Source organism: Somniosus microcephalus, chromosome 33 (assembly GCF_052327205.1).
Source record: "Somniosus microcephalus isolate GS21.2 chromosome 33, FLI_Smic_1.0, whole genome shotgun sequence".
Taxonomy (NCBI): Eukaryota; Metazoa; Chordata; class Chondrichthyes; order Squaliformes; family Somniosidae; genus Somniosus; species Somniosus microcephalus.
In genome coordinates this window covers 30,502,421-30,529,595 of record NC_141019.1, presented here as the reverse complement: position 1 = coordinate 30,529,595, position 27,175 = coordinate 30,502,421, and the positions used below count along the sequence as shown (strand labels likewise).

At 48.5% G+C, this 27,175-nt stretch overlaps 1 protein-coding gene across 4 annotated transcripts in view; it reads left to right on the top strand.

The window, feature by feature from the left end:
- LOC147097082 (cysteine/serine-rich nuclear protein 2-like) overlaps window positions 1–27,175 on the top strand; it is a 70,480-nt gene that overhangs the window by 18,593 nt on the left and 24,712 nt on the right. For all 4 annotated transcript variants that reach the window (XR_015074480.1, XM_085972884.1, XM_085972882.1 and 1 more), the window contains one exon: window positions 22,348–22,515. Coding sequence is in view for 3 of the 4 variants with exons in the window: in XM_085972884.1 (XP_085829010.1) it covers window positions 22,356–22,515 (160 nt within the window). In the remaining variant the exon portion in view is untranslated. The remainder of the gene's footprint in view (window positions 1–22,347; window positions 22,516–27,175) is intronic.

Genomic DNA, 27,175 nt, shown 5'->3' with positions numbered 1-27,175 from the left:
AGAGTTTCAGCAAGGTCCACGTCTACAATCCGATTTAAGTGGGACATTTTTCACTTTCTCCCCCACCCGCCCCATAAAAGCATTTAAACCTTTTGAGGTTTCCTGAGGTCTTGACACCCTTGACCTTTTCCCTCCGGTTCAGGTCATAGGTCATGCTGTTGCTGCCAGTGCCAGAAATGAAGCATTTGTGCTCCTCGAAACCAGCAGGACAACCGTTTTTTTCCACCTTGCTTGGGTCTTGAAAGGATTTAGTGTTATCTTGTCTGCACAGACTTGAACTGCCTGAGTCATAGTCATACAGCACAGAAAGAGGCCCTTCGGCCCATCGTGTCCGCGCCGGCCATCAAGCCCTGTCTAATCTAATCCCATTTTCCAGCACTTGGTCCGTAGCCTTGTATGCTATGGTGTTTCAAGTACTCATCTAAATGCTTCTTGAATGTTGTGAGGGTTCCTGCCTCTACCACCCTTTCAGGCAGTGAGTTCCAGATTCCAACCACCCTCTGGGTGAAAAAAGTTTTTCCTCAAATCTCCTCTAAACCTCCTGCCCCTTACCATGAAACTATGCCCCCTGGTTATTGACCCCTCTACTAAGGGGAAAAGTTCCTTTCTATCTACCCTATCTATGCCCCTCATAATTTTGTACACCTCAATCAGATCCCCCCTGAGCTTTGTGATGAGCAGCCCAAAAATGACCTTGTACCTTTCCAAGAAAATTGGCAGGGCCTGGGCAAGAGCAACAACACACTTAAGATCACCAGGGAGGTACATGGTGATTCATGTTCACGGATCCATCTTGCCCTATGAAATAACAGTGAACAGTCAGAGAGACGGACGTGTGGTTTGACTGCTAAAGCCTCGCTATCGCACTATTATCACCAGGCTTATTTAATACATTCTTGTGCTTGGTCATCGCACCTCTCAGTTCTGAGTCAGAAAGCTGTGGGTTCAAGTCCCTCTCCTGAACCTTGAGCGCATAAATCTCGGCTGACACTCCAGTGCAGTGCTGAGGGAGAGCTGCACTGTCGGAGATGCCGTCTTTCGGACGAGACGTTAAACCGAGACGTCCCAAAGCGCTTTACAGTCAATGAAGTACTTTTTGAAGTGTCGTCACTGTTGTACTGTAAGAAATGCGGCAGCCAATTTGCGCACAGCAAGCTCCCACAAACAGCAATCTGATAATGACCGGATAATCTGTTTTAGTGATGTTGATTGAGGGATAAATATCCCCTGCTCCTCTTCGAAATAGTGCCGTGGGATCTTTTACATCCACCTGAGAGAGCAGACGGGGCCTCGGTTTAACGTCTCATCTGAAGGACCGCACATACATTGCGCGCACACGTGCATATTACATTCCTACTTGGGGCGGGGGGGGTCCCCTCAGTCCAATGCCACATTCATTTGGGACATTCTGGACAGCTGTGGTGGTTGACCATCATCTGACTGAGGGAGTATCTCCACAGCTCCGTGATCCACCTCTTCTGGGATGACAGGAATGACGTATGAGGAGAGATTGGGTTGGTTAGGCTTATATTCGCTGGAGTTTAGAAGAATGAGAGGGGATCTCATTGAAACTTATAAAATTCTAACAAGACTAGACAGACTAGATGCAGGAAGGATGTTCCCGATGCCTGGGGAGTCCAGAACCAGGGGTCACAGTCTAAAGATGAGGGGTAAGCCATTTAGGACAGAGATGAGGAGGAATTTCTTCACCCAGAGAGTGGTGAACCTGTGGAATTCTCTACCACACAAGGCAGTTGAGGCCAATTCATTAAATATATTCAAGAAGGAGTTAGATATATTTCTTAAGGGTAAAGGGATCAAGGGATATGGGGAGAAGGCAGGGACAGGGTACTGAATTTGGATGATCAGCCATGATCTCATTAAATGGCGGAACAGGCTCGAGGGGCCGAATGGCTTTCTCTTGCTCCTATCTTCTATGTTTCTATGTTTCACACAGAGTGGAGCACTCACTGAATCCTGGCTCGCACCATCATGCTGGCCTGAAGGCCGCGCCGAGCTCTGACTGGAGGGGCAGTCCGACTTCAGATCATTGTATCGGCTGTCTCCTGGGCTTCAGTCAGGAATCTGCCCAGTGATCTCTGAGGTTAATGGGCCACCAAAACCTGAAAATTGATACTTTCTATTTACAGTGGCCCAACTGCCATAAGAAATACATGTTGACAGTAACAGCAATACATCTGAAGTGAGGCACGGCGGAGGGAACCGAATCGAGCACTTGGCTCAGAAGCTGAACTTGCTTTTTTTTTTCTTTTAAATTGATTTTAAATTTGTGGCCTTAAGTGCTTTCAGACGAGTGCTGTGTTACTTGGAGTCCACGTTTTTAAATATCGACCAGCTTTCTTTTTGATCTGTGTGAAATATTTTTAGTTAGACTGATGGTCCAGCTTGCTGGGATGGCGTCGGACTGAATATATTTAGTTGCCGCCAGCGGCACCTTTTCTGTCGGTGTGACCTGGGGCGTGCCGTGTGGCCTTGGTCGGCTGGCAGTTGGTGTCCTGCCCTGTGGAACCACTTGGGGGGGGGGGGGGGGGGGTTTGTTGGAGCCGAGGGGCTCGGTGAGGCGGATGGTAGCCACTTCACCCACCCCCACCCCTCCCCCTGTGCAGTGATCTTAAAGAAAATTGTGCTATTGAGCCCTTGCGTTATTTGAAGTCTTGCTTTGTCTGCCTAGCATGGCACCTGCAGCTGAAAATGGGCAGACCGGGTATTGCCAATGTCTAATAAGCTGACTGGCAATGTTCCCTTTAATTTTTTTTTGGGTGCGTGGCCCCTTTAAGGGGCTGCGTGGCCCATTCAAAATACCGAGCATGCGCCGTTTTTCCGATTTAAAAGCCAGTGCGCCGGCTGCATGGGAGCTGCAGAGCGCAGCGTGACCGTGCAGCTTAAGGGGAAGATTGCTGACGAGCTGGGGACCATCCAAACGGTGACCCTCCCCTACAATTTTTTTTCACTCCACTTTCTCCTCTCCCCCCCCCCCCCCCCCCCCCCCCCCCCACTCCCTGGTGGAAAAGAATGGCAGGAAGCAATGGATGTCCTCTTGTGCTAATTCTGCCCCTTTCATTGTTATACCTATGCTATTGTATCCCTTGTTGCTGGAACCCTCATCCATGCCTTTGTTACCTCCAGACTCGACTATTCCAACGCGCTCCTGGCCGGCCTCCCACATTCCACCCTCCGTAAACTTGAGCTCCTCCAAAACGCGGCTGCCCGTGTCCCAACTCGCACCGAGTCCCGTTCACCCATCACCCCTGTGCTCGCTGACCCACATTGGCTCCCGGTCCGGCAACGCCTCGATTTTATAAAATTCCCATCCTCATGTTAAAATCCCTCCGTGGCCTCGCCACCTCCCTATCTCGGTAACCTCCTCCAGCCCTATAACCCTCCGAGATCTCTGCGTTCCTCCAATTCTGGTCTCTTGTGCATCTCTCCCCCCCCCCCCCCCCCCCCCCCCCCCACTCCCTTCACCTCGCCATTGGCGGCCGTGCCTTCAGCTGCCTGGGTCCTAAGCTATGGAATGTCCTCCCTAAACCCCTCCACACCTCTCTCCTTTAAGATGCTGCTTAAAACCTACCTCTTTGGCCAAGCTTTTGGCCACCCATCCTAATATCTCCTTCTTTGGCTCGGGGTCTGTTTACGTTTTACCATGTTAAAGGCACTATATAAATGCAAGAGGTTATTGCATGTTGGTTATTTCTTTCAAAATGAATGAATTTGCATGTGGGATTTGGAAAATGGCAGTAGTTACGTTGGCAGGGTACACTGGATCAGGAGCAGCACCTTGCTGTGCTTCACTGATTCTGGTTAGTCTGAGTTAGCAGAACGGGCCAGTCAATTGATCACGGTATTTGTTAATCATTGTTACACCTTCTATTATAGCTGCCCTGTAAAACTGAAAATAACCGGGACGGCCACACTTAGTCATTGCCAGGCTGCTCCACAAACCAGGAGATTGAGTTATCTGCTGCTATTGTGTGAACGGTTGTGTGAAGCCTTGTTGTAGGCGAGAGAAAGGATATCCACAAAGGTCGCTATCTGTTAAACCCGAATGTTTTATTCTGCACTGCCGAGCCCCATTGCCATTGGCGAGAAGAGTCTGAGGACTTGTGGACAGCAAGCATTGTGCACAGTTTTTAAAAAAATTTTTAATTTGCTTTCTCCGCACATCTAAATATGGGCACTCATTTTATACAACTCAAAAAGGCCGCGCGAATCTTGCTGGGGTTGAAACCCAGGACTATCTGACCCGAGTCTTGTGCTCGACTGATTTGAGTTTTCACGCCAGTGAAAGGAGAGAATATTGTTTGAATCGACTCGGTGTTCAAATCTCACCATAATTAGAGTAAATGTGACCACTTCCAGCGTGGCGAGTGGGAAGAGACGAGCTTAGTGTTGAAAGTACATTTTAATTTTAACTCGGGATGCCAGATGATTGAAGGTACACTGCAGTGATTTAAAACAAAATGAATCCCTAGTTAACTGAATCTTAAAGTGGGCGTTTTTTTTTAATGAATTAGCCACAAAATAGTAAGTAATTTATCACTTCTTCCTCCTCGGGAGGGTGGTGGGGGGGAACTGTAGTTTGATTTGGGGGAGCTGGGGAAGAACAGACAAACACAGCAAACCTGGATTGGTGAGTGTGTAAATGAGAAACAGTCGTCAATAAGATAATTTAAAAGAATTGGCAAAAGAACCGGGGGGAGGGAGGGAGATGAGATAAGACATGTTTTTACGCAGCAAGTTGTTGTGATCTGGAACGCGCTGCCTGAAAGGGCGGTGGAAGCAGATTCAATAGTAACTTTCAAAAGGGAATCGGATAAATACTTGAAAAGGAAAAATTTGCAGGGCTATGGAGAAAGGGCAAGGGAGTGGGGCTAATTGGAGAGCTCTACCGGCACAGGCACGATGGGCTGAACGGCCTCCTTCTGTGCTGTGATTCTATGAATAACACTAAACAGGAGACCGATTTCCTGTCAACTGGTGTGGCAGCAAAACTATATCCCAACACCTGAAAAACATAACCCTGCCTGCAGGTTTACTTGTTCCTGTTGCTACCGTGTGTAACGTCTTAACATAAAGGTAATGTTGTTTTTAAGATTGTCCTGTAATCATTATATCCTGCCTAGTTGTTGGGTCAGACATCAAGCTGCAGTGCTGAAGTACATAACCTGAGAGAACCGATTGAAACCAGTTGTACATGGAGTGAAAAACAGCAAGGGAGAGATCCAACCTACATAACTTGTAGCCTTCACATAGTTTCTTTACTAAAAATATCTCTGTATAAAACTCACTCTTGACACTGTATGGTGCTGTAAACTGGCTGTCCCAAGAGACCACATCCAATGTGAGACCACATCCAATGTTCCCAAAATGGCCACCACAATTAATGGTTACCATGTTAATGGTAAAATAGAACCGAGGATGGGGAAGAGATGAAAATGGGAATTAATACCAGAAGAATGATAACCGCATTATTTTATTTAATGTGGTTTTATGTAAGTAAGAGCTCTTATGTAATCTTTAAAAGAGTTGGAGGGAATACTTTGTGTAAAATTCCCCCCGCTCCTCAAAACAAGAGAAAATCAACAACGATGGATATTGTCTCCTACCCGAGAGAAGACCTTTCATTTGTGGCCATTGTAACACAGCCTGTTGGAGAAGAGCGCTTGGATAATGGATGGGTGCATTTCTAGTTGGCTGCCATTGCAGTGAGTGGGAGAGTGATGTCCTTCCCAGGCCTGGCCACTGATGCCAATATAATAATGCCATTAAGAAGCTTAGTAACATTGAAAAGTAAGATTCTGAGGAGGATCGACTGGGTAGATGCTGAGAGGCTGTTTCCCCCGGCGAGAGTCTAGAACTAGGCGGCGTAGTCTCGGGATAAGGGGTCAGCCAATTAGGACTGAGATGAGGAGGAATTTCTGCAGACAGAGGTTGGTGAATCTTTGTAATTCTCTCCCCCAGAGGGCTGTGGAGGCTGTCGTTGAGTATATTCAAGGCAGAGATCGATAGATTTTTGATTTTTGGACTTTAGGGGAATCAAGGGATATGGGGATCGGGCAGGAAAGTGGAGTTTAGGTCTGATCAGCCATGATCTTATTGAATGGCAGAGCAGGCTCGAGGGGCCGTATGGCCTACTCCTGCTCCTAATTCTCATGTTCTTAGTACTGACCAGGATTGCCTCTCCAGCACACGGCTGTTTGGGCACAACGTGGGATATCTCCTCAGAGAGGAATTGCTGAATATTGTTTTTCGGGAGGGTTGGGGGTGGAGGTTACTTTACATTGAGAGCGCTTTCTCTTCAGTGATGGGTCTTTTTCATTCACACCTGGTGTGGAGAGATCACTGTCCAACCCGAGCTGTCAACATTGTGTGAAGATCAAAAATAGTGAGACAGATTGCAAACACGTCTGAATGTATGGAGCTGTGTTTATTTTTTTTTCCCCAGCATGTTAGAAAATGTCACATTTTGAAAGCAAATGAGTCTCGCTTTCGAATGAGAAGCTTGAAAGGCAGTGGGAAAACTATAAATTTACCAAATTGTCGGCGAGTGTCTGAAACTGGACAAATTTAAAACACTAACCAAATAGATTTGCATAATTATTGTTGGACTTCAAACATTTGTAAATTACATGCAGTGACCTGACCTGGAGTGAAGTTGGAATGGAAAGCATGTGACATGTTTTTAAAATAGTTTGTGGCGGACTGTTTCCATGGTAATGTTCATTTGTTTGCAGAGCCTGTGCTGAAGGGAGCTCACTACAAGCCAGGCCACAGATTTCTGACGTCTTGTGAAATCCAAGCAGAATAAATAACCGGTTTATTTTAATATTTTCCATTGGCTAGTTGAATAATTCTTTGCACGCAGAGGATAATTATGATTTTAAATGAGTGGCTTTTAGTTGGGCTGTGTGAGCTGGAGGTTCTAGTTGACTGGGTTGATGTTTTCCTTCCCCTTGAGTCTCTGACTGTATTTTTCCAAATCACTCCCTCAGTATTAAGAACAATCTCGTGTGAAAGAAGGCAAGTCTTGCATTTATGTGGGGCCTTATCACGTCTCTATGAAGTTGCCTTGACGTGTGGTGACTGTTAAGTTCGGCAAATCTGCAGCTACATGTCTGCACGCGAGATCCCACAAAGGCGCTGAGTGGCACGTTGATCTGTTTCTGGTGGTGTTGATTGAGGGAGGATTGTTGGTCCAGGACACGAGGAGAACTCCCTGCTCTTCTTTGAATAGCACTGTGGGATCTTTCACGTCTGCCTGAACAGGCAGATAGGGTCTCCATTTAATGCTTCTTCTGAAGGATCAACATCGAATCATAGACATTTACGGCACAGAAGGAGGCCATTCGGCCCATCGCGTCCGTGCCGGCCAACATAGAGCTAGCCCTCCCTAATCCCACTTTCCAGCTCTTGGTCCGTAGCCCTGTAGGTTCCGGCACTTCAAGTACATATCCAAGTACTTTTTAAATGTGGTGAGGGTTTCTGCCTCTACCACCCTTTCAGGCAGTGAGTTCCAGACCCCCCACCACCCTCTGGGTGAAAAACATTCTCCTCCGCTCCCTTCTAATCCTTCTACCAATTACTTTAAATCTATGCCCCTGGTTATTGACCCTTCTGCTAAGGGAAATAGGTCCTTCCTATCCACTCTATCTAGGCCCCCTCATAATTTTATACACCTCAATTAAATCTCCCCTTAGCCTCTTCTGTTCAAGGATGACACCTCTGGCATTGCTATGCCTGATTGCTGGCTGGGAGGTGTTCCATTGTCAAAGACCTAACATCCAGGATCTCCCTCAAAACATATTGAATCCCCTTTAGTATATCTCAAAATACATTCCGATAATTATAAGAGGGTGAGTGTGTCGAGGGATGCGGAGAAAAGGTGGGTAAATGGGATTGAGATACAGATCAGCCATGATCGAATTGAATGGCGGAACAGGTTCGAGGGGCTGAATGGCCGACACCTTCCTCTCCTACCTAAATGGAAAAGGGAAGGGAAAGAGAACATTTCTTATCTCTACAGAATGAAAATCTTTGTCCATTCAGCCAGTTTTCCAGCTCGTCACTTGGCAGGTGACTTGTTCCCAACAACGAACAAAATTGATGGCGAATCTCAACCAGCTGCAGAAGCAAGTGAACAATTGTTTTCTGTGAAACACTCTGCAAATAAACCAGCCGCACACTTTCTACCAGTGAAGGAAATGGCTGCCTGTTGGAATAGATTTTTTAACAATAAATCGCGGTGTAATTGAATGTTGATATACCTATCAATTCGTCCAATAAAAAGCGACGAGTTAGGAACGTAACTAAAGGTTTTTATTGACTAAATAACAGAGCCCACCCTCGTGGGTGATCGGGTCCAACAAGGAGGAATACCAGCCAGTCGACTACCTTTATACCTGGGCAGGTAGGTGGAGCCATGGGCGGAGTCGGAGGTGGTCAGCCCAGGTATAACAGCGCGACAAGAGGCGACCTCGTATCGTGATACAACAGTGATAACGGTGATAACAATACAACAGTGATAACTATAGTGTAACGATAAAAGTGGTTTACCACATTCACCCCTTGTTTAGATTTGAGTCCGGCGGGGTGAAGTGTACTACCAGTTCTGGTATGTCAGTCTGTCCGGAGGCCTCGTAAGCCTCTCCGATCGTCGCAGCGGCGGTGCTGCATTATCCGGTGTTAGTGCTGGTGTCTGCGTGGTCGGCGAAGGCTCGTGGGGTTCCGGCATGCCGTCTACCTGGGCTGGAATTGGGGGGGTGGTGGGGGGTGGTAAAGGTGGTGTCTCCGGAGTGCCCGAGGGTGCGAGGTCTCGTAAGGAGACAGTGTCCTCCCGCCCGTCTGGGTAAGCCACGTAGGCGTACTGGGGGTTGGCGTGCAGGAGGTTCACCCTCTCGACCAGGGGGTCTGTTTTATGGGCCCTCACGTGCTTTCGCAGCAAGACGGGCCCCGGAGAGGTCAGCCAGGTTGGTAGCGTGGTTCCCGTAGTCGACTTCCTGGGGAAAACAAACATTCGTTCATGGGGGGTGGCGTTAACGGCAGTGCAAAGTAGTGACCGGATGGAGTGCAGCGCTGTCGGGAGGACTTCCTGCCAGCGGGAGGTTGGGAGGCCCTTAGACTTTAAGGCTAAGAGGACGGCCTTCCATACCGTCGCGTTCTCTCTTTCCACCTGGCCGTTCCCTCGGGGGTTGTAGCTGGTGGTCCTACTTGCTGCAATACCTCTCGCTAGTAGGAACTGACGGAGTTCCTCGCTCATGAAAGAGGAGCCCCGGTCACTATGTATATAGTTTGGGAACCCGAACAAGGCGAAGAGGTCGTTCAGGCATTTAATGACCGTGGTACTGGTCATGTCTGGGCAGGGGAAGGCAAAGGGGAAACTGGAGTACTCATCGACAATGTTGAGGAAGTACACATTACGGTCAGAGGACGGGAGGGGCCCCTTAAAGTCGATGCTCAGGCGCTCGAAGGGGCGGGTGGCCTTGATCAGGCTTGCTCTGTCCGGCCTAAAGAAGTGCGGTTTGCACTCGGCACAGGTCTGGCAGTTCCTGGTTATGGTCCTGACCTCCTCGATGGAGTAGGGCAGGTTGCGGGCCTTAATGAAGTGGTAAAGTCTGGTGACCCCGGGGTGGCAGAGGTCGTTGTGGAGGGTCTGAAGTCTATCACTTTGCGCGCTGGCGCATGTAATTCGTGACAGAGCATCGGGGGGTTCGTTCAGCTTACCTGGCCGGTACAAGATATCATAATCGTAGGTGGAGAGCTCGATTCTCCACCTCAAGATCTTGTCATTCTTGATTTTGCCCCTCAGCTTGTTATTAAACATAAAAGCGACCGAACGTTGGTCGGTAAGGAGGGTAAATCGTTTGCCTGCCAGGTAGTGCCTCCAGCGTCGTACCGCCTCCACAATCGCCTGGGCCTCCTTCTCGACCGACGAGTGTCGGATCTCAGGGCCCTGTAGGGTCCTTGAGAAGAAGGCCACCGGTCTCCCCTCCTGGTTAAGGGTGGCGGCTAGGGCGAAGTCGGATGCATCGCTCTCGACTTGGAAGGGGATGGACTCATCCACTGCGTGCATAGTGGCCTTGGCAATGTCTCCCTTAATGAGGGAGAAGGCTGCGCACGCTTCCTCCGTAAGGGGGAAGGATGTGGACTTCATGAGGGGTCTGGCTTTGTCCGCATAATTGGGCACCCATTGGGCATAGTAGGCGAAGAGCCCCAGGGTTCTCTTAAGTGCCTTAGGGCAGTGGGGGAGGGGTAGCTCCATGAGGGGGCGCATTCTTTCGGGGTCGGGGCCGATGAGTCCGTTCTCTACTACACAGCCAAGGATGGCAAGGCGCGAGGTGTTAAACACACATTTCTCCTTATTGTAGGTGAGGTTCAGCCGTTGGGCTGTACGGAGGAATTTCTCCAGATTCACGTCGTGGTCCTGCCGGTCGCGGCCGCAGATGGTGACGTTATCTAGGTAGGGGAATGTGGCCTGCAGTCCGTTCTGGTCAACCATCCGGTCCATCTCCCTTTGGAAGACCGAGACCCCGTTGGTGACACCGAAGGGGACCCTAAGGAAGTGGTATAGGCGCCCATTCGCCTCGAAGGCGGTGTACTGGCGGTCCTCGGGGTGGATAGGGAGTTGGTGGTAGGCCGACTTAAGGTCGATGGTCGAGAATACGCGGTATTGTGCAATCTGATTGACCATGTCAGATATGCGGGGAAGGGGGTATGCGTCCAGCTGGGTGTATCTGTTTATGGTCTGGCTGTAGTCGATGACCAGGCGATTTTTATCGCCGGTCTTAACGACCACGACCTGGGCACGCCAGGGGCTGTTGCTCCCCTCGATGATGCCCTCCTTCAGGAGACGCTGCACCTCAGAGCTAATGAAAGCTCTGTCCCCAGCGCTGTACCGCCTGCTCTTGGTAGCGACGGGTTTGCAGTCGGGGGTGAGGTTAGCGAACAGGGAAGGTGGCGGCACCTTGAGGGTGGATAGGCTGCAGGTGTTACGCGGTGGGCAGTTTAACCTTCGCTGGTTGTCGACTGTGAGTTGGGGGAGGGGTCCACCGTATGCTAGGGTTACACTTTGGAGGTGGGATTGGAAGTCCAGCCCTAGTAGGACGGCAGCGCAGAGCTGGGGGAGGACGAGGAGTTTAAAGTTTTTATACTCTGTACCCTTAACCGACAAGGTCACAGCACAGTAGCCGCTAATGTCCGTGGCGTGGGACCTCGATGCCATCGAGATTCGGTTGCGCGTTGGCAGGACAGGGAGGGAGTAGTGGCTCACCGTGTCTGGGTGGATGAAGCTCTCCGTGCTTCCGCTGTCGAACAGGCAGGTCGTGGCGTGGCCGTTTACTTTGATGTCCATCATCGACTTGGACAGGTGGTGTGGGCGGGCTTGATCCAGAGTGACGGAGGCTAGTGTGTAGGTAAGCGAGTCGTTGTCGTCTGCGGGCGAGGCGGTCGTCGGGTCCGGGGGCCCGGTGGCAGTCGGGCGTGGTGGGTAAAATGGCGTCTCCCACGAGGTAGGACAAAATGGCGGAGAAGATGGCTGCCCCCATAACTCACGAGGCACTATTGGGGTCGGTTGCCTTGATCAAAGATGGCCGCCCCCATGACTCACGTGTGGGGATACTGGCCTCAGTTGCCGTGAAAGAAGATGGCCGCCCCCACAGTTCGCATGAGGCACTGCTGGCCTCTGAAGATCCGCTCCTGCAGGCCTTAGAGAAGTGGCCTTTCTTCCTGCAGGTTGCGCAGGTAGAGTTCCTGGCTGGGCAGCGCGACCTCGGGTGCTTCTCCTGGCTGCAAAAGAAGCAGCCGGCGGCCCGATCGCGGGTGCCCGATGTCGGAGCCGGTACCGGGGGTGGCGGGCCCGGTCGGGTCCGGGACGCCGACGCTGAGGTAGGTCCCGGGGGCGGCGCTGCGAAGGGTATTGCGGTAGGGGTCGGGCCCGAGTCCCAGGGTCGCGAGCAGTACCTGGAAAACGCCTCCTGGTCCTGATGGGCCACCTCCAGGGAGAGAGCGAGGGCTTCAGCTTTGTCCAGGTCGAGGTCTTTAGCTTCAAGCAGTCTTTGCCGTGAGTAGTCGGACCGTAGGCCTTTCACAAAGGCATCGCGGATATTATCTTCCGTATTTTCAACAGCCGTCACCGCTTTAAAGTCACAGTTCCTGCCGAGTGCTCTTAGCGCCCGTAAAAATTCAGCTACAGACTCTCCTGGCTGTTGCGGGCGGGATCTTAGGAGGTGCCTGGTGTACATGTAATTTACCGGGCTGCGGTACTGCTGTTTCAGTTGGTTGATAGCGGCCTCGTATGTAGTCGTGTCCTGGATGAGTGCGTATACTCTCGGGCTCGCTTGGGCGTTCAGAAGTCTTAGTTTGGATCTCTGCGGGGCGCCGGATTCTTCCAGGTAGGATTCGAAGCAGTCCAGCCAGTGTTTGAAGTTGAGGGCTGAGTTTGCTGCCTGTGGGTTTAGATCCAGGTACGGTGGTTTGAGGGCTTGCAGCCAAGCCGGCTGGTGTGGCTGGTGTAGCCCGGTGTCTGAAAGCTGCTGTGGCTGTGCTTCTGGGAGGGCTTCTGGCTGGCCAGTAGTAGACATCTTTAAAATTTAGTCAATAAAATTGATATACCTATCAATTCGTCCAATAAAAAGCGACGAGTTAGGAACGTAACTAAAGGTTTTTATTGACTAAATAACAGAGCCCACCCTCGTGGGTGATCGGGTCCAACAAGGAGGAATACCAGCCAGTCGACTACCTTTATACCTGGGCAGGTAGGTGGAGCCATGGGCGGAGTCGGAGGTGGTCAGCCCAGGTATAACAGCGCGACAAGAGGCGACCTCGTATCGTGATACAACAGTGATAACGGTGATAACAATACAACAGTGATAACTATAGTGTAACGATAAAAGTGGTTTACCACAAATGTTAACCGTCTGGGAGCTCTTGCTTGGACTGTTTACTGCTGTGTTTGCATTCAGCAAATGACAACTTTGCTGATGGGCCTTAAAAATAGATTTTTTAAAAATACCTTACTCCTTGTTTTTTTTTTAAGCCGGCCTCTGCTTGTACAGGTGGTTCGGAAGTGCTGTGTGCTTGTTGTGACTGTTCTTGGCAAAAAGGTTTTTATCACGTGTTTCCTTTTAATCTCACGAGTGGGATTTCAGAAAAGCAGAATTTTCCCAAAGCACAGTGCAGTTTTATTTTAAACGTGGCTTTCAGTCATTTGCCGACTGTCTTAGTTCCACTTTCACTGTAAAAACACCCAGCTCACTGGAGTTGTGTTTGGAGAGAAAGAAAGTAAGACTTGCATTTCTACAGCGTCTTTCACGACCACCGGACGTCCCAAAGCGCTTTACAGCCAATGAAGTACTTTTTGAAGTGTGGCCACTGTTGTAATGTAGGAAACGCAGCAGCCAATTTGCACACAGCAAGCTCCCACAAACAGCAATGTGATAATGACCAGATCATCTGTTTTTGTTATGTTGGTTGAGGGATAAATATTGGCCCAGGACACCGGGGGGAACTCCCCTGCTCTTCTTCGCAATAGTGCCATGGGATCTTTTACACCCACCTGAGAGCATTGTGAGCTGGATAATTCTAGAGTTGAAGTACGATTGGGTACAATTCAGAGCGAATTAAGAATCGGACAAGCTGTGTTGGTTTAAGTGTTTTTTTTCCTGTGATGTATTGGAATATATTAATCTATATATTAAAAATATTAGCCTGTACACACACCCTGTCAACTTTTTTCCATTATAAATTCCCATTTCCACATTGATAATGGAACCTGTTTGTGTAATAGTATCACGCTGCAATGACACCCACCCACCAGTAGAGGCACTACACGCTCACCACTGGTGGGTGTATAAATACAGCGTGACACGTTTACATAGATGATCCCCATTTTAAATGTGGACATAGGAATTTATAAAAGAAACATAAAAATATGGACTGATTTAATGACTTTAGAATGGGGACTGAATTGTGTCCAAGTGTCCTGGTCCGATTATCCCTTGTGCTCGAACCCTACTTCACCCAAAGACTACACTTGCTCTTGACTCGCGGTGTGCAATGTCACGGGGTTCTACCTGCTGTCGAACGGCAAGTCTTTCTCTGTTCTTTTTCCTTCTAATTTAAACCAGACTGCCACTCGCACACCTGCAAGAAACCGGCTTAAAGTAGCTCTCGATGGTGCTGTGCTCTGCGAGATGTAACAAGGCAAAGGGATTTTTGGTTTTGCAGACACGGGGAAAAAATGTTTTGCCAAAAGTTGATTATGGTGAATTATTGACTAGGGATGACAAATCCAGCAGAGTCTTTGGAGCAACCCTCTCCACTGACCTGATACAACAATCTTGCACCTTTCATTAAATCCAGCGAGTAAAACTATTCATTGAAAGCTGCTCAACCATCAAAACAGTTTAATTAAGCACCGATACTTTGCATTTAAACTGTCTGCTGGCAGGCACCAGCAATTGTCACTATATCCCACCCCATTTTCATTTACCAAACAACAAAAACAGATGATCCGGTCATTATCACATTGCTGTTTGTGGGAGCTTGCTGTGCGCAAATTGGCTGCCGCGTTTCCCACATTACAACAGTGACTACACTTCAAAAGTACTTCATTGGCTGTACAGCGCTTTGAGACGTCTGGTGGTCGTGAAAGGCGCTATAGAAATGCAAGTCTGTCTTTCTTTTCCTTCCTCTCCCTTGCGCCCCCTCTTTCTTTCTCTCTCACAGAAATATACATTGCACACACCTGTCACATTATAAATACCGGCAGCCTTGCCACTCTTCAGGACTCCCCAAGAGTTATGACCTCAGTCCTACTGTCCACCATAACCACACATGCAACTAGAAGGGAACATTCAAAAACAAATCTCTAGTCGGGTGTGGCTTGTTAGACAATTTGATCCAAAGTGACCATTTAAATAACTGGGCTCCTTCACCCTTAAAGCAGGAATCAAATTGGTTCAGTAATGTCCTTTTAGGGAAAAGGAACCTGCCGTTCTTAACCGTTCTGGTCCCTGTGTGACTCCACTCCTGTGCCAATGTGGTTGACTCTTAACTGCTCTCTGAAGTGGCCCAGTGAGCCACTCGGTTGTATCTCAAAATCCGCTATAACTGGAGTGGTTCAAGAAGGCGGCCCACCGTCACCTTCTCAAGGAAGCTAGGGATGGGCAATAACTGCATCCGGAGAATGAAAGAAATCTATCTCTTACCTTCTATGCAAACAACAATGAACTGGGGGCTTTATGTTCTATCAACTGTTCCCCTCTAATAGTAAGTCGATTTTCAGTACTCATGTGATGCTATTGGTGTAATTCTACTTGTTACTTCATTCGGCGCTGCTACAGCGAGCAGCCACAAACCATTGTGACCAGGTCAGATGCCTCTCTGTTGGGTCGAACGACTTTTCCAGTTTCTCGTGTTCTTCTTAACGTGGCACTGGCAGTTGCCGGGAGCGGGATTTGGAGATGGCAGGCGAGTCACAGGCTTCCAATACGTGGGCCTGTAACCCTCGACTTTCTGAAGGGATTTGTAATGATGTCTCCCGATTTACAGCTCACTCCGTAGGTTCGTCCACTGCTCAATGTCAATTTTTGGATCCTTCTTCCAAATTTGCACAAGCTGTCTCAACTGGTTCTAACTGGTTGTACTTAAAGCATGTGAATAGCCTATTTTAGCAGCTAAATGAAACCTAACAATCCTAGAACATAGTGACCTCCAGTCTCTCCTTTACACAGTCGAACCAATAAAATTACTGGACGGAATAGCATTGTCCCTCATTTCCATTTTTAAGGACCTTTTTTTATTACTGCAACCATGCTTATATATAATTAAAAAACAAAATTGCATTTACGCAACATCTTTTGCAACCTCCGGGAAGCGCTTTGCAGCCAATGAGGTACTTTTTGAAGTGGAGTCACTGTTGCAATGTAGGAAACGAGGCAGCCAATTTGTGCACAGCAAGCTCCCACAAACAGCGATCTGATAATGAGACCGGAGGGTGGTGAATCTTTGGAATTCTCTACCCCAGAGGGCTGTGGAGGCTCAGTCGTTGAGTATATTCAAGACAGAGATCGATAGATTTTTGGATACTAGGGGAATCATGGGATATGGGGATAGTGCAGGAAAGTGGAGATGAGGTCGAAGATCAGCCATGATCTTATCGAAGAACCAAATGGCCTACTCCTATTGCTTGTGTTCTAATCTGTTTCAATGGTGTTGGTTGAGGGATAAATATTGGTCAGGACACTGGGGAGAACTCCCCTGCTCTTTGAATAGTGCCATGGGATTTTCTACGGCCAAGGCCACAAATAAGAATTTCTCCCAGATAATTCAAGAGGGAGCCAAATATGAGGATTGAGACATTCAGCAGACGAGGAATCAATTTGTACAGGAGCACGCTGCCTTGTCAGTGAGTCGTCTTCAGATCGGTTTGAACCTTCAACCTGGAGTATTGAAATTCCACTCCTGTCGTTTTCATGCGACAAAGTGTAGCCAAACCTTGATGGAAAGCTCCTTGTGTTTCCCAAAGGACTGCTGGTGGTACTGGGAAGCTCACGGCACCCCTCGGGAGTTCAGGTTTTGGGGGAATTTAACTTGGCCGCCTTCTTCTTAGGCAGTCCCTTGGAACCGAGGATGACTTGCTTCCACATTAAAAATGAGTTCTCAGGTGACTGATGAGTCCAATGCGGGACCTACAGTCTCTGTCACAGGTGGGGCAGACGGTGGTTGAAGGGGGGGGTGGGTGGGGTGCTTGGGTTGACGTGCACTGCCTGCGCTTGGCTTCCGCTTGCTCCCGGCGAAGAGACTCGAGGTGTTCGGCACCTTCCCGGATGCTTCTCCTCCACTTTGTGCAGCCTTGGGACAGGGATTCCCAGGTGTCGGTGGGGATGTTACACTTTTTCAAGGAGGCTTTGAGGGTGTCCTTGAAGCGTTTCCTCTGTCCACCTGGGGCTCTCTTGCTGTGCCGGAGCTCCGAGCAGCGCGCTTGCTTTGGGAGTCTCGTATCGGGCATGCGGACAATGTGACCTGTCCATCGGAGCTGATCGAGCGTGGTCAAAGCTTCGATGCTGGGGATGTTGGCCTGAGCGAGAACACTGACGTCGGTGCGCCTATCCTGTCAATGGATTTGCAGGATATTGCGGAGCACAGGAGAGGTACCACCAACGCACTTGGCATTATGTTGCTTCTCGTCCAGCATCTGAGGCTTGTTTACAACTGCGATCGTACAGCTTGTGATGTGAAGGTTCGTTCAAGGCCCCACTGGCTGAATAAAGCTCAACTAGAATACCACATCAGTGGTGGACTGGGTTGCTGTGGGGGAGGAGTGTGTTTGGGGCGGGGGGGGTGGTGCCCGCTAGTGCTGTTGTGATTCAAGGCTGCTTCCACCACCACCCCTTGTGACCTTCAGAAGAGCTACATTCTGTTACACACTAGGTGATATGGTACCTATTTGCAATATGCTGGACTTTCAAAATGACTTTGGATCTTTCTGTGAACTTGTAGCGTGCCTTTACAGGATGCTCGACCAACTTTTGTGTTTGATATTTGATATAATCCACTTCTCTAACTTTCTCCATCGTTCATAGGCTCTTATGCCATCTGCCTGAGAGGCAGCTCTCTGCTGGTGATGTACTGCAACCAGCCACTAGGTGTTGCTCTGAGGAGTATGAACCTCCACGACCCTCGGACCGTGTTTTTCTTTCCTCCTTATTTCGCCCTCCCCACCACCCTTGGGAGCACTTTACTGCAGTCCTCCTGCCATCTTCCTTGCCCCCCCCCCCCCCCCCCCCTCTGCAAAGCTACTGGGCTCAGCTGGGAAGAATGTCCACTTGGATATGGCACTGGAGACAGCCTGTGCCTGTGGAAACATGCCCCAGCACTAGTCGGGGCCTTTGGTAGGGGGTGGGGGGCAGTAATGGAGCATTGGGGGCGGATGGTATCTGCGCAAGGAGGTTTGCCATTCCACCATTTCTGATCCTTTACCCACTCTTTGATACGTAACCCTCTAACTATGGATTCATAATAACATAAAAATTAGGAGCAGGAGGAGGCCATTTGGCCCCTCGAGCCTGCTCCGCCATTTAATAAGATCATGGCTGATCTTCAACCTCATCTCCACTTTCCTGCCTGATCTCCATATCCCTCGATTCCCCTAGAATCCAAAAATCTATCGATCTCAGCCTTGAATATACTCAATGACTGAGCCTCCACAGCCCTCTGGGGTAGAGAATTCCAAAGATTCACCACCCTCTGAGTGAAGAAATTCCTCCTCATCTCGGTCCTAAATGGCCGACCCCTTATCCTGAGACAATGCCCCTTAGTTCTAGACACACCAGCCAGGGGGACCAACCTCTCAGTATCTACCCTGTCAACCTCCTTCCACAGATCACTTTTGTTAAATAACTGTCTCAATTGAAACTGAATTTAAATTTAACTAGATTTTAAAATTCTCATCTTTGTTTTCAAATCCCTCCATGGCCTCGCCCCTCCCTATCTCTCTAACCCCCTCCAGCCCCACAACTCCCCCCACCCCCGAGATACCTGCGCTCCTCTAATTCTGCCCTCTTGAGCATCCCTGATTATAATCGCTCCACCATTGGCGGCCATGTCTTCTGTTGCCGGGGCCCTAAGCTCTGGAATTCCCTCCCTAAACCTCTCCGCCTCTCTTTCCTCCATTAAGATGCTACTTAAAACCTACACCTCCGACCAAGCTTTTGGTCACCTGTCCTAATATCTCCTTATGTGGCTCGGTGTCAAATTTTGTTTGATAATCGCTCCTGTGAAGTGCCTTGGGATGTTTTACTATGTTAAAGGTGCTATATTGCAAGGGGTATGGAGTATAAAAGTAGGGGAGTTTTGATGCAACTTTACAGAGCGCTGGTGAGACCGCACCTGGAGTACTGCGTACAGTTTTGGTCTCCATATTTAAGGAAGGATATACTTGCATTGGCGGCAGTTTAGAGAAGGTTCACTAGGTTGACATATGACGAAAGGTTGGGTCTATACTCATTGGCGTTTGGAAGAATGAGAGGTGATCTTATTGAAACATAAGATTCTGAGGGGGATCAATAGGGTGGATGCTGAGAGGATGTTTCCCCTCGTGGGTGAATCTAGAACTAGGGGGGCATAGTTTCGGAATAAGGGGTCGCCCATTTAAAATGGAGATGAGGAGGAATTTCTTCTCAGAGGGTCGTGAATCTGTGGAATTCTCTACCCCAGAGCGCTGTGGAGGCGGAGTCATTGAATATATTCAAGGCGGCGATAGACAGATTTTTGAACTACAGGGGCGTCGAGGGGTATGGGGAGAGCGGGAAAGTGGAGTTGAGGCCAAGATTGGATCAGCCACGATCTTATTGAATGGCGGAGCATGCTCGAGGGGCCGATTTTCCTCCTCCTGCTCCTGTTTCTTATGTTCTTATAGCTTGCTTACATAGAATATGCGGCACAGAAACAGGCCATTCGGCCCAACTCGTCAGTGCTGGTGTTTATGCTCCACACGAGTCTCCTCCCGTTCGTCTGCCTCGTCGCCACCTTTCAGCATATCTTTCTAATTCCCTTTTCTCTCGTGTACTCGCCTATCTTCCTTTTGAAAGCCTCGAAGCTATTTGCCTCGACCACTTCCTGTGGTGCCGAGCTCCACATTCTAACAACTCTCCTGTAAGGAAGTTTCTCCTCATTTCTCTACTGGATTTGTAAGCATCTACCTCGTACCGATGGCCCGTCTTCAGTCTCGGCATCTGTATCTGTCCTTCCTTCCACTGTTGTCAGTTATCGCTTAAATTATGCAAGATGCTGGAATGCAGGGAACGCAAAACTTGTCAACAAAGCTCATACATTTTCAGGTTTAGACCTGCATATGTATTCATTAAATCTGTATTCAGCAGTAGGCTCTGAAGTGGCCTTTAAGCGCAGAACATATCACGACTGACTGGTGTAGAGAAGCATGTGATCTGGTTGCTAGGTGCACTCGTTCCCACCATCACAAAGCTAATAACATCTGTTTGAGCAGATGCCCAAGGACACATTGAGTGAAGGGAGGAAACAGATTGGTTTATTATTGTGTGTCAGCCAAACATAAAACATGAATGCTGCCAATGGTTGAAGAACATAAGGCCGCGCGTGAAGGAAAATGGATCTTTCTCAAAATTCGAAGAGTTGTCTGCCGGTGCTCCCTCGCGAGTCGTGCTGCTAAACTAATGAGTCATAAAGACTCCTTTTGAGTATACAGCTATTACACCTGCAATGGAGAAAATTAAGTTTGCTTCAAGCTTAATTGTAACAGGCCGGGGCCTGTTCCTGAACAGTTCTGTTTGAGTGCCTTGAAGTGACCCCATTATGGGGGGAGGGGAGGAAAGTGGCAGCCATGTTGTCAATATTCAAGATGTCTCAGTTCATCGGTTGCGAGTCCGGTTCTAGTTTCTCCATGATTGAATTGCAATCTCTACCCATTTTTCTTGCCAAGAAAATGAAAATCTGGTCCAAATGGCTGGCTGCAGTTCAAATAAGAGAAAATTACTGAGCAATTTAAAAGCTGTGTTTTTTTTTTGTTCTACACGGAGAATTCCTCCATGGAGAGTCAAGACTCGGCCTGGATCTTAAAAACTCATTTGTACTTTCTGTATTAGAATGTCTCCAGGTTTTGGCTGAAACTTGGACCGAACTTGTGGCCTAGCTGTCTTGCGGCATTCCTAAATTGGCATTGGGCAAACCAAAACCAAGTTGATTGGGCCGCAGTACAATGCCAAACGTTTGAGTTGTATTCCCATCATGGGGTGACAGAGGCAGGCACCCTAAAATGCCTCTTAAAATTCTTAACTGGAGCAGTCGGGTGGACACCATAACTGGGAGGAAAAATCAGGTGGGGCTCCCATTCCTGATTGCTATCCTGAGAGTCCTGCTGGAAAGAGCATGTGTGAAAATTGGGAGAGGACCGGAGCATCGTGCTGCCTCTTTACAGTAGCTGGCCAACACTTGCTGGCGATCGTGGTAGCCATTTTGTGTGCAGCAAGAGCCCACAAACGGCACGGAGATGAGCGGCTGGGTTCATCTGTATTTTGTGGTGTTTGGTTGAGTGAGGGCTGTTGACCAGGGCGGTGCGAGAACTCCATTCAAATAGTGTGGTCGGATCGCGTACATCCATCAGAACAGGCAGACTTGGTTTAACGTCTTCTCGAAAGACGGCACCTCTGACGATGCAGCGCTCCCTCAGTACTGCACTGGAGTGCCAGCCGAGGTTATGCGCTTGTCCTGGAGTGGGGCTTGAACCCACAACCTTCTGACTCGGGTGAGTGCGCTACCCACTGAGCCAAGCTGTGACCGTCTGAGGTGGAGGGGAGCTGCTGTTTTATTTGGGGGAGGTCGGGGAAGAATGAGAGAGAAAGAAAAGGTGACATCACCCTCGGTGACTTGCAAGTATGACGAGGGGGGAAAAACTCATATTTACTGGTGGATTTTTTTCTTTCAACACTGTCCAATTTGTTTTGGCAAGGACAAAGAATTAACAAATGATTGTAGAGTTCTCTCATTTCACCCTCTGAGCAGCTGTTTGTGGGAAGCCATTGAGAAGGGATGTGTATAGATGAGAACATTGGAGCCAGACAGTGCAACAAGGTACAGAGGAACTCTGTTTCCCAAAAGGCCCGGGAGGAATATTTTCCATCATCATTCAGTACATCAGTGATGAGCTATTGCTGACACTCCAGTGCAGTACTGAGGGCGCGCCGCACTGTCGGAGGGGCAGTACTGAGGGAGGGCCGCACTGTCGGAGGGGCGGTACTGAGGGAGCGCCACACTGTCGGAGGGTACTGAGGGAGCACCGCACTGAGGGAGGTGCAGCACTGTCGGAGGGGCAGTACTGTCAGGCTCCGTCTGCCCCCTCAAGTGGGCATAAAAGATCCCACTGCACTATTCTGAAGAGCAGGGGAGTTCTCCCTGGTGTTCTGGCCAATATATATCCCTCAACCAACATCAGTGAAACAGATGGTCTCATTTACCTCATTGCTGTTTGTGGGAGCTTGCTGTGCGTAAACTGGCTGCCGTGTTTCCTACATTGCAACAGTGACTACACTTCAAATAAAGTGCTTCATTGGCTGTAAAGTGCTTCGGGAAGTCCAGAGGTCGTGAAAGACGCTTTAGAAATGCAAGTTCCTTAATTTCTTTGGGAGGTTCTGGTAATGTGGGGGAGCTGTGATGATGGTGATTGAAGTGCAGTTGGCTTTTCTTCATTTTATACAGCAGGGCCGTAGGTCGGCCAAGGGGAAGTGATGTGCGTCTTTTCAAAGTGGGAATTGTAATTGGCGTTTCCAGTCATGTTCTTCTTCTTCTCTTTAACAGGGTGAGAAATGGAGATGGCGGTCAGTGGGAGCCTAAAACGAAAATTTGAAGAAGTGGACGGTTCGTCATTGTGTTCTTCACCCAAGGAATCGGATGATGACACTTCCAGCAGTGACAGTGCAGACAGCTGTGACAGCCTCAACCCTCCCACCTCCAGGGAGCTGAGTCGTAAGTGGCTAAGGCGCTTAAAGGGACAGGCCTTCATTTTGGAATTGCAAATGTAGCGCGTCGCCGGAGCAAAACGAGAAGTTATTGCACGTAACCTTGGAAGAAAAAATAAATCTTCCCACGGGCCAGTGAGCAGATGAGGAAGTGGAGGGGTGCGGGGTGGGGAGCGCCGAAGGATGTACCTCGGGGGGAACTCTGGAGGTGATGGTGTTGAAGGAGGGATCATCTTCTGATTAGGCACTTTACAGCCTTCCGGACTCGGTATCGAGTTCAACAACTTCAGATCATAACCTCGACCCCTATTATATTTTTATATATTTTTTCCACACTTTTGGTTTGTGACTTTTCCTTTTTTTTTTCTCTCTCCCACATGGCAGCTGTCTCTCACTCTGCCAGCGCATTTCACACTTCATCTAGAGCCATTGTCTGTTTCTTTACCTGTCCTATTACCATCTCGTCTCGCCTTGAATATCTCTTAATGTCTCTTCTTTCATCCCCTCCCCCATTTCCCAGCCCCCAAACTGCCTTTTGTTTCATTTCCTGTGTTTTTTGCTCAGTTCTGTAGAAGGGTTTCGACCCGAAACGTTGACTGTGTTTCTCTCCACGGATGTTGCTTGGCCTGCTGGGTTTTTCCAGCGTTTTCTGTTATTTAAGCCAGAGCTAGAGATCTACTGGCTGTTTTGGTGTCAATAGTGTAAGGGCAGTCCCACGACTAAATCTGGCTCCCTTACCAGTAAGATTCACGAGCCAGTTTTTTCTTTGTGGATCTGAGTCTACTGGGATAAAGGATTTGGATTCAGCAATGTAAACACCGAGAATTGACTTGTGGATCCTGGAATCCAATCTAACTGAGCGCCGGTGTGAAAGCAGCTCCCGTTAAGCAAGAGATTTGTGTTGATAATTGCAGGGATAGAAACAGACACCTTGCAGATAATTCCTGTGCTTAGTGTCGTCCCGGGGGCGGAGGGTGGGGGGGGGGGGTGGACCTTTACGGATGAGTGTTGTGAAACGTGGCGGAATGAAATCCATGTCGGGGATATCGACCCTTTTTTTTTTGTGTGATGTAACGAGTTGAAAGCTGGGTCTGAGTCAGCATTTTTTAACACACAACTACAGAATCAGTTTGGGTTCCCAAGCTCTGTATATTGGCAGCTGTACCCGAGACAATGCACACTCTGTCGGACCGAGCATTTCAAATCTCCAAGGAACACTGACCTACGATCGGGTCGTTCCTTAATGTTGGCAACGCTGCAGTGAAACTCGGTCTGAATCACTAATCCGTGTTGAGGAATTTTTTCACCCAGAGAGTGGTGAACCTGTGGAATTCTCTACCACAGAAGACAGTTGAGGCCAATTCATTAAATATATTCAAGAAGGAGTTAGATATATTTCTTAAGGCTAAAGGGATCAAGGGATATGGGGAGAAGGCAGGGACAGGGTACTGAATTTGGATGATCAGCCATGATCTCATTGAATGGCGGAGCAGGCTTGAGGGGCCGAATGGCCTACTCCTGCTCCTATCTTCTGTGTTTCTATGTTTCATCCCTTGCCCCCGAGGTAGCAAAATACTAAATCCTGCTAATTTTCCAGCATTGCATCAGTTATGATTTCCTACAGCGTAGTGGGTACAGTAGCACAGTGGTTATGTTACTGGACTAGTAATCCAGAGGCCTGGACTAATGATCTGGAGGCGGGAGTTCAAACCCCACCACAGGTAGCTGAGGAAATTAAATTCAATTAAATAAATCTGGAATTTAAAACTAGTATCAGTAATGGTGATCATGAAACTACTGGATTGTCGTAAAAACCCATCTGGTTCACTAATGTCCTTTAGGGAAGGAAATCATATGTGACTCCTGACCCACAGCAATGTGACCGACTCTCTGCGGTTCACCACCTTCTTGAGGGCGATTAGGAATGGGCAATAAATGCTGGCCTTGCCAGTGACGCCCACATCCCATGATGAATATTTAATAAAAAAAAAAAAAAAAAACTGGTCCCAGGCAGCCTTGCCACGCTAGGCTCGCCAGTGTTTAAGTCAGCCTACTGATGGAAACATTCAGCCTTCCTCTGATGGCTCAATTCTGTAAGTGCACATGCACACCTGAGCCTGGCAAGGTTCAGTCAACGGTTAGCTGGTGGCAGAGAGGAACAATTGGCCATGGAGAGGGGTACCAGAGAGGGGCAAAGTGCAGCGGGGCTTCTACTGCAACTGCACTGAATATTGCTTTTTTTGCATTGAGTGGTATCGGGTGTTTGACCAATTTTTAAATTAAACTTTAAAAAAAATCTGAGAAGCCAAAATTCAACAAAGCAGAGAACCTTCCTGACTCGTTGCAACTTTGACCCCGTTTAACCTTTTTGCTGGGATTTTGTGTGTGTGTTTTTAAGTCTTCAAATATGGGATTACACAAGACTGAAAGTATTTCAATCCCCTACAGAGATATCTATTTGACAACTGACAGGTAGGACAGCAGAAGATGTGCCTGAAAGCAAAATGCAGCTTTTCACTATTGCACTAACTCTCTAGTGCAGCAGCATGTTTGAAGGCAGCTGGGACTGCTGGCCTTGCCACAGATATCAGCTGACTCTAACCAAACTTCAGAATGACTTTCTCTTCTCCTGTAACTAACCGCTGTGTTAAAGAATTAACGGAAGCCAACTAACAGGCCCTCGATTGTCATAATATTATCTGCTGTACTTATTCTCATCTGTAGTGTTGTCAAAACCTGGTCCTTTAAGCCTTCATAAGCTGAGGGGGTGGGGGAGAAAACCAATTGATGTAAATTAATGTTCATTATTTTCCGATTGATGGGACATCATGCATCTCATCCTTGCTGAGCTGCTCTTTCAACAGCCAACTCGCCTTAAGAAGTAAAAGGGTCAGGCTGCGGCCTAGTTTTCGGCCCATCCACTGAATATTGCTTTTCGCATGGAGTTAATGGCGGCAGCTGACTGTGACCTTTATCCCCACCCATTTAGTCTGGCTCTCAATTGGCCACAAGGATAGCTGGTGGGAGTTTACAGTGCTGGAGGAGGCCATTCAGCGTATCCCTAGTCTATGCCGGTTCTTTGCTCGAGCCATCTAAAACTAACCCCCGCCACACTTTCTCCCCATAGCCCCACATCTACTTCAAATATTTATCTAATTTTCTTTAAAAGATGCAATGGTCTCTGCCTCAACTACTCCATGTGACTAAGCATTCCATTCTCCAACAATCTTCCCTTAGCAGAGAGGTCAATAACCAGGGGGCACAGATTTAAAGTAATTGGTAGAAGGTTTAGAGGGGATTTGAGGAGAATTTTTTTCACCCAGAGGGCGGTGGGGGTCTGGAACTCACTGCCTGAAAGGGTGGTAGAGGCAGAAACCCTCATCACATTTAAAAAGTACTTGGATAGGCACTTGAAGTGCCGTAACCTACAGGGCTACGGACCAAGAGCTGGAAAGTGGGATTAGGGAGGGATAGCTCTTTGTCGGCCAGCACAGACACGATGGGCCGAATGGCCTCCTTCTGTGCCGTAAACTTCTGATTCTATAAAGAAATGTCTCCTGACCTCTCCCAATGACGATTTTAAATTGATGACCCCTTGTCGCTGACTCCTCAACCAGAGGAAATAGTTTTTCCCAATTCACTCGATCAAAACCCTTCATCATTTTAAAAACCTCCATTAAATGTCCTCTTCACCACCTCTGTTCCTGAGGAAATAGTCCCAGTATCTCAAGCCGACACCAGCCGTGTCAAGCAGGCTCACGGTAAATGAGCAGCCTGTTTTGCACCGCTGATTTCAAATTGGGCGCGGTGTAAAACTGACTGCCGATTCGCTGTGAGCCGGCTTTGCGCTATTGGCGTAAACGAATTTCACCCGCTGAGTTTTTGAAGTCAATGTGTTCCATTCACCAGCTTGAATTTTCCTCACCTTGATGAGTGCGTAAAAGGGAGATGCTTTCTGAACAGGGGATGCTGATGACCTTTGAGCTGCTGCAAGTAACTACTAATCCTATTGGGTTGTACTTGGGCCGATTTTCGGGCTTCTTGATGGGCATTGGGTAGAAATTTGTCTTTGGGCGTTGGTGCAAAGCGGGCGATATCGTATCTGCTGCCTTGGTACGCTTCCCGCCCGGTCCTCTGTTCCATTGACTTCAATAGAACTGAACATCAAGCGGGGGGTGTATCACAGGCGTCTGAAACGATGCCACCCGTCCAGCATAGAAACATAGAAGATGGGAGTAGGCCATTCGGCCCCTCGAGCCTGCTCCGCCATTCAATGAGATCATGGCTGATCATCCAAATTCAGTACCCTGTCCCTGCTTTCTCCCCATACCCCTTGATCCCTTTACCCTTAAGAAATATATCTAACTCCTTCTTGAATATATTTAATGAATTGGCCTCAACTGCCTTGTGTGGTAGAGAATTCCACAGGTTCACCACTCTCTGGGTGAAGAAATTCCTCCTCATCTCAGTCCTAAATGGCTTACCCCTTACCTTTAGACTGTGACCTAGTCTACCGGCCGTTGCGGACCTCAACCCAGGCTTTCTCCCAAAGCTAAGCTTGTTGGGAGCAGTGTGCACCAGGACTGCGGGGAGGTTTTAACCGTCCCTTTAGCGAGTGGGGTTTGTCATCTGGCTCTGCAAGTTGCTTCACTTGAACTTTAATCAGA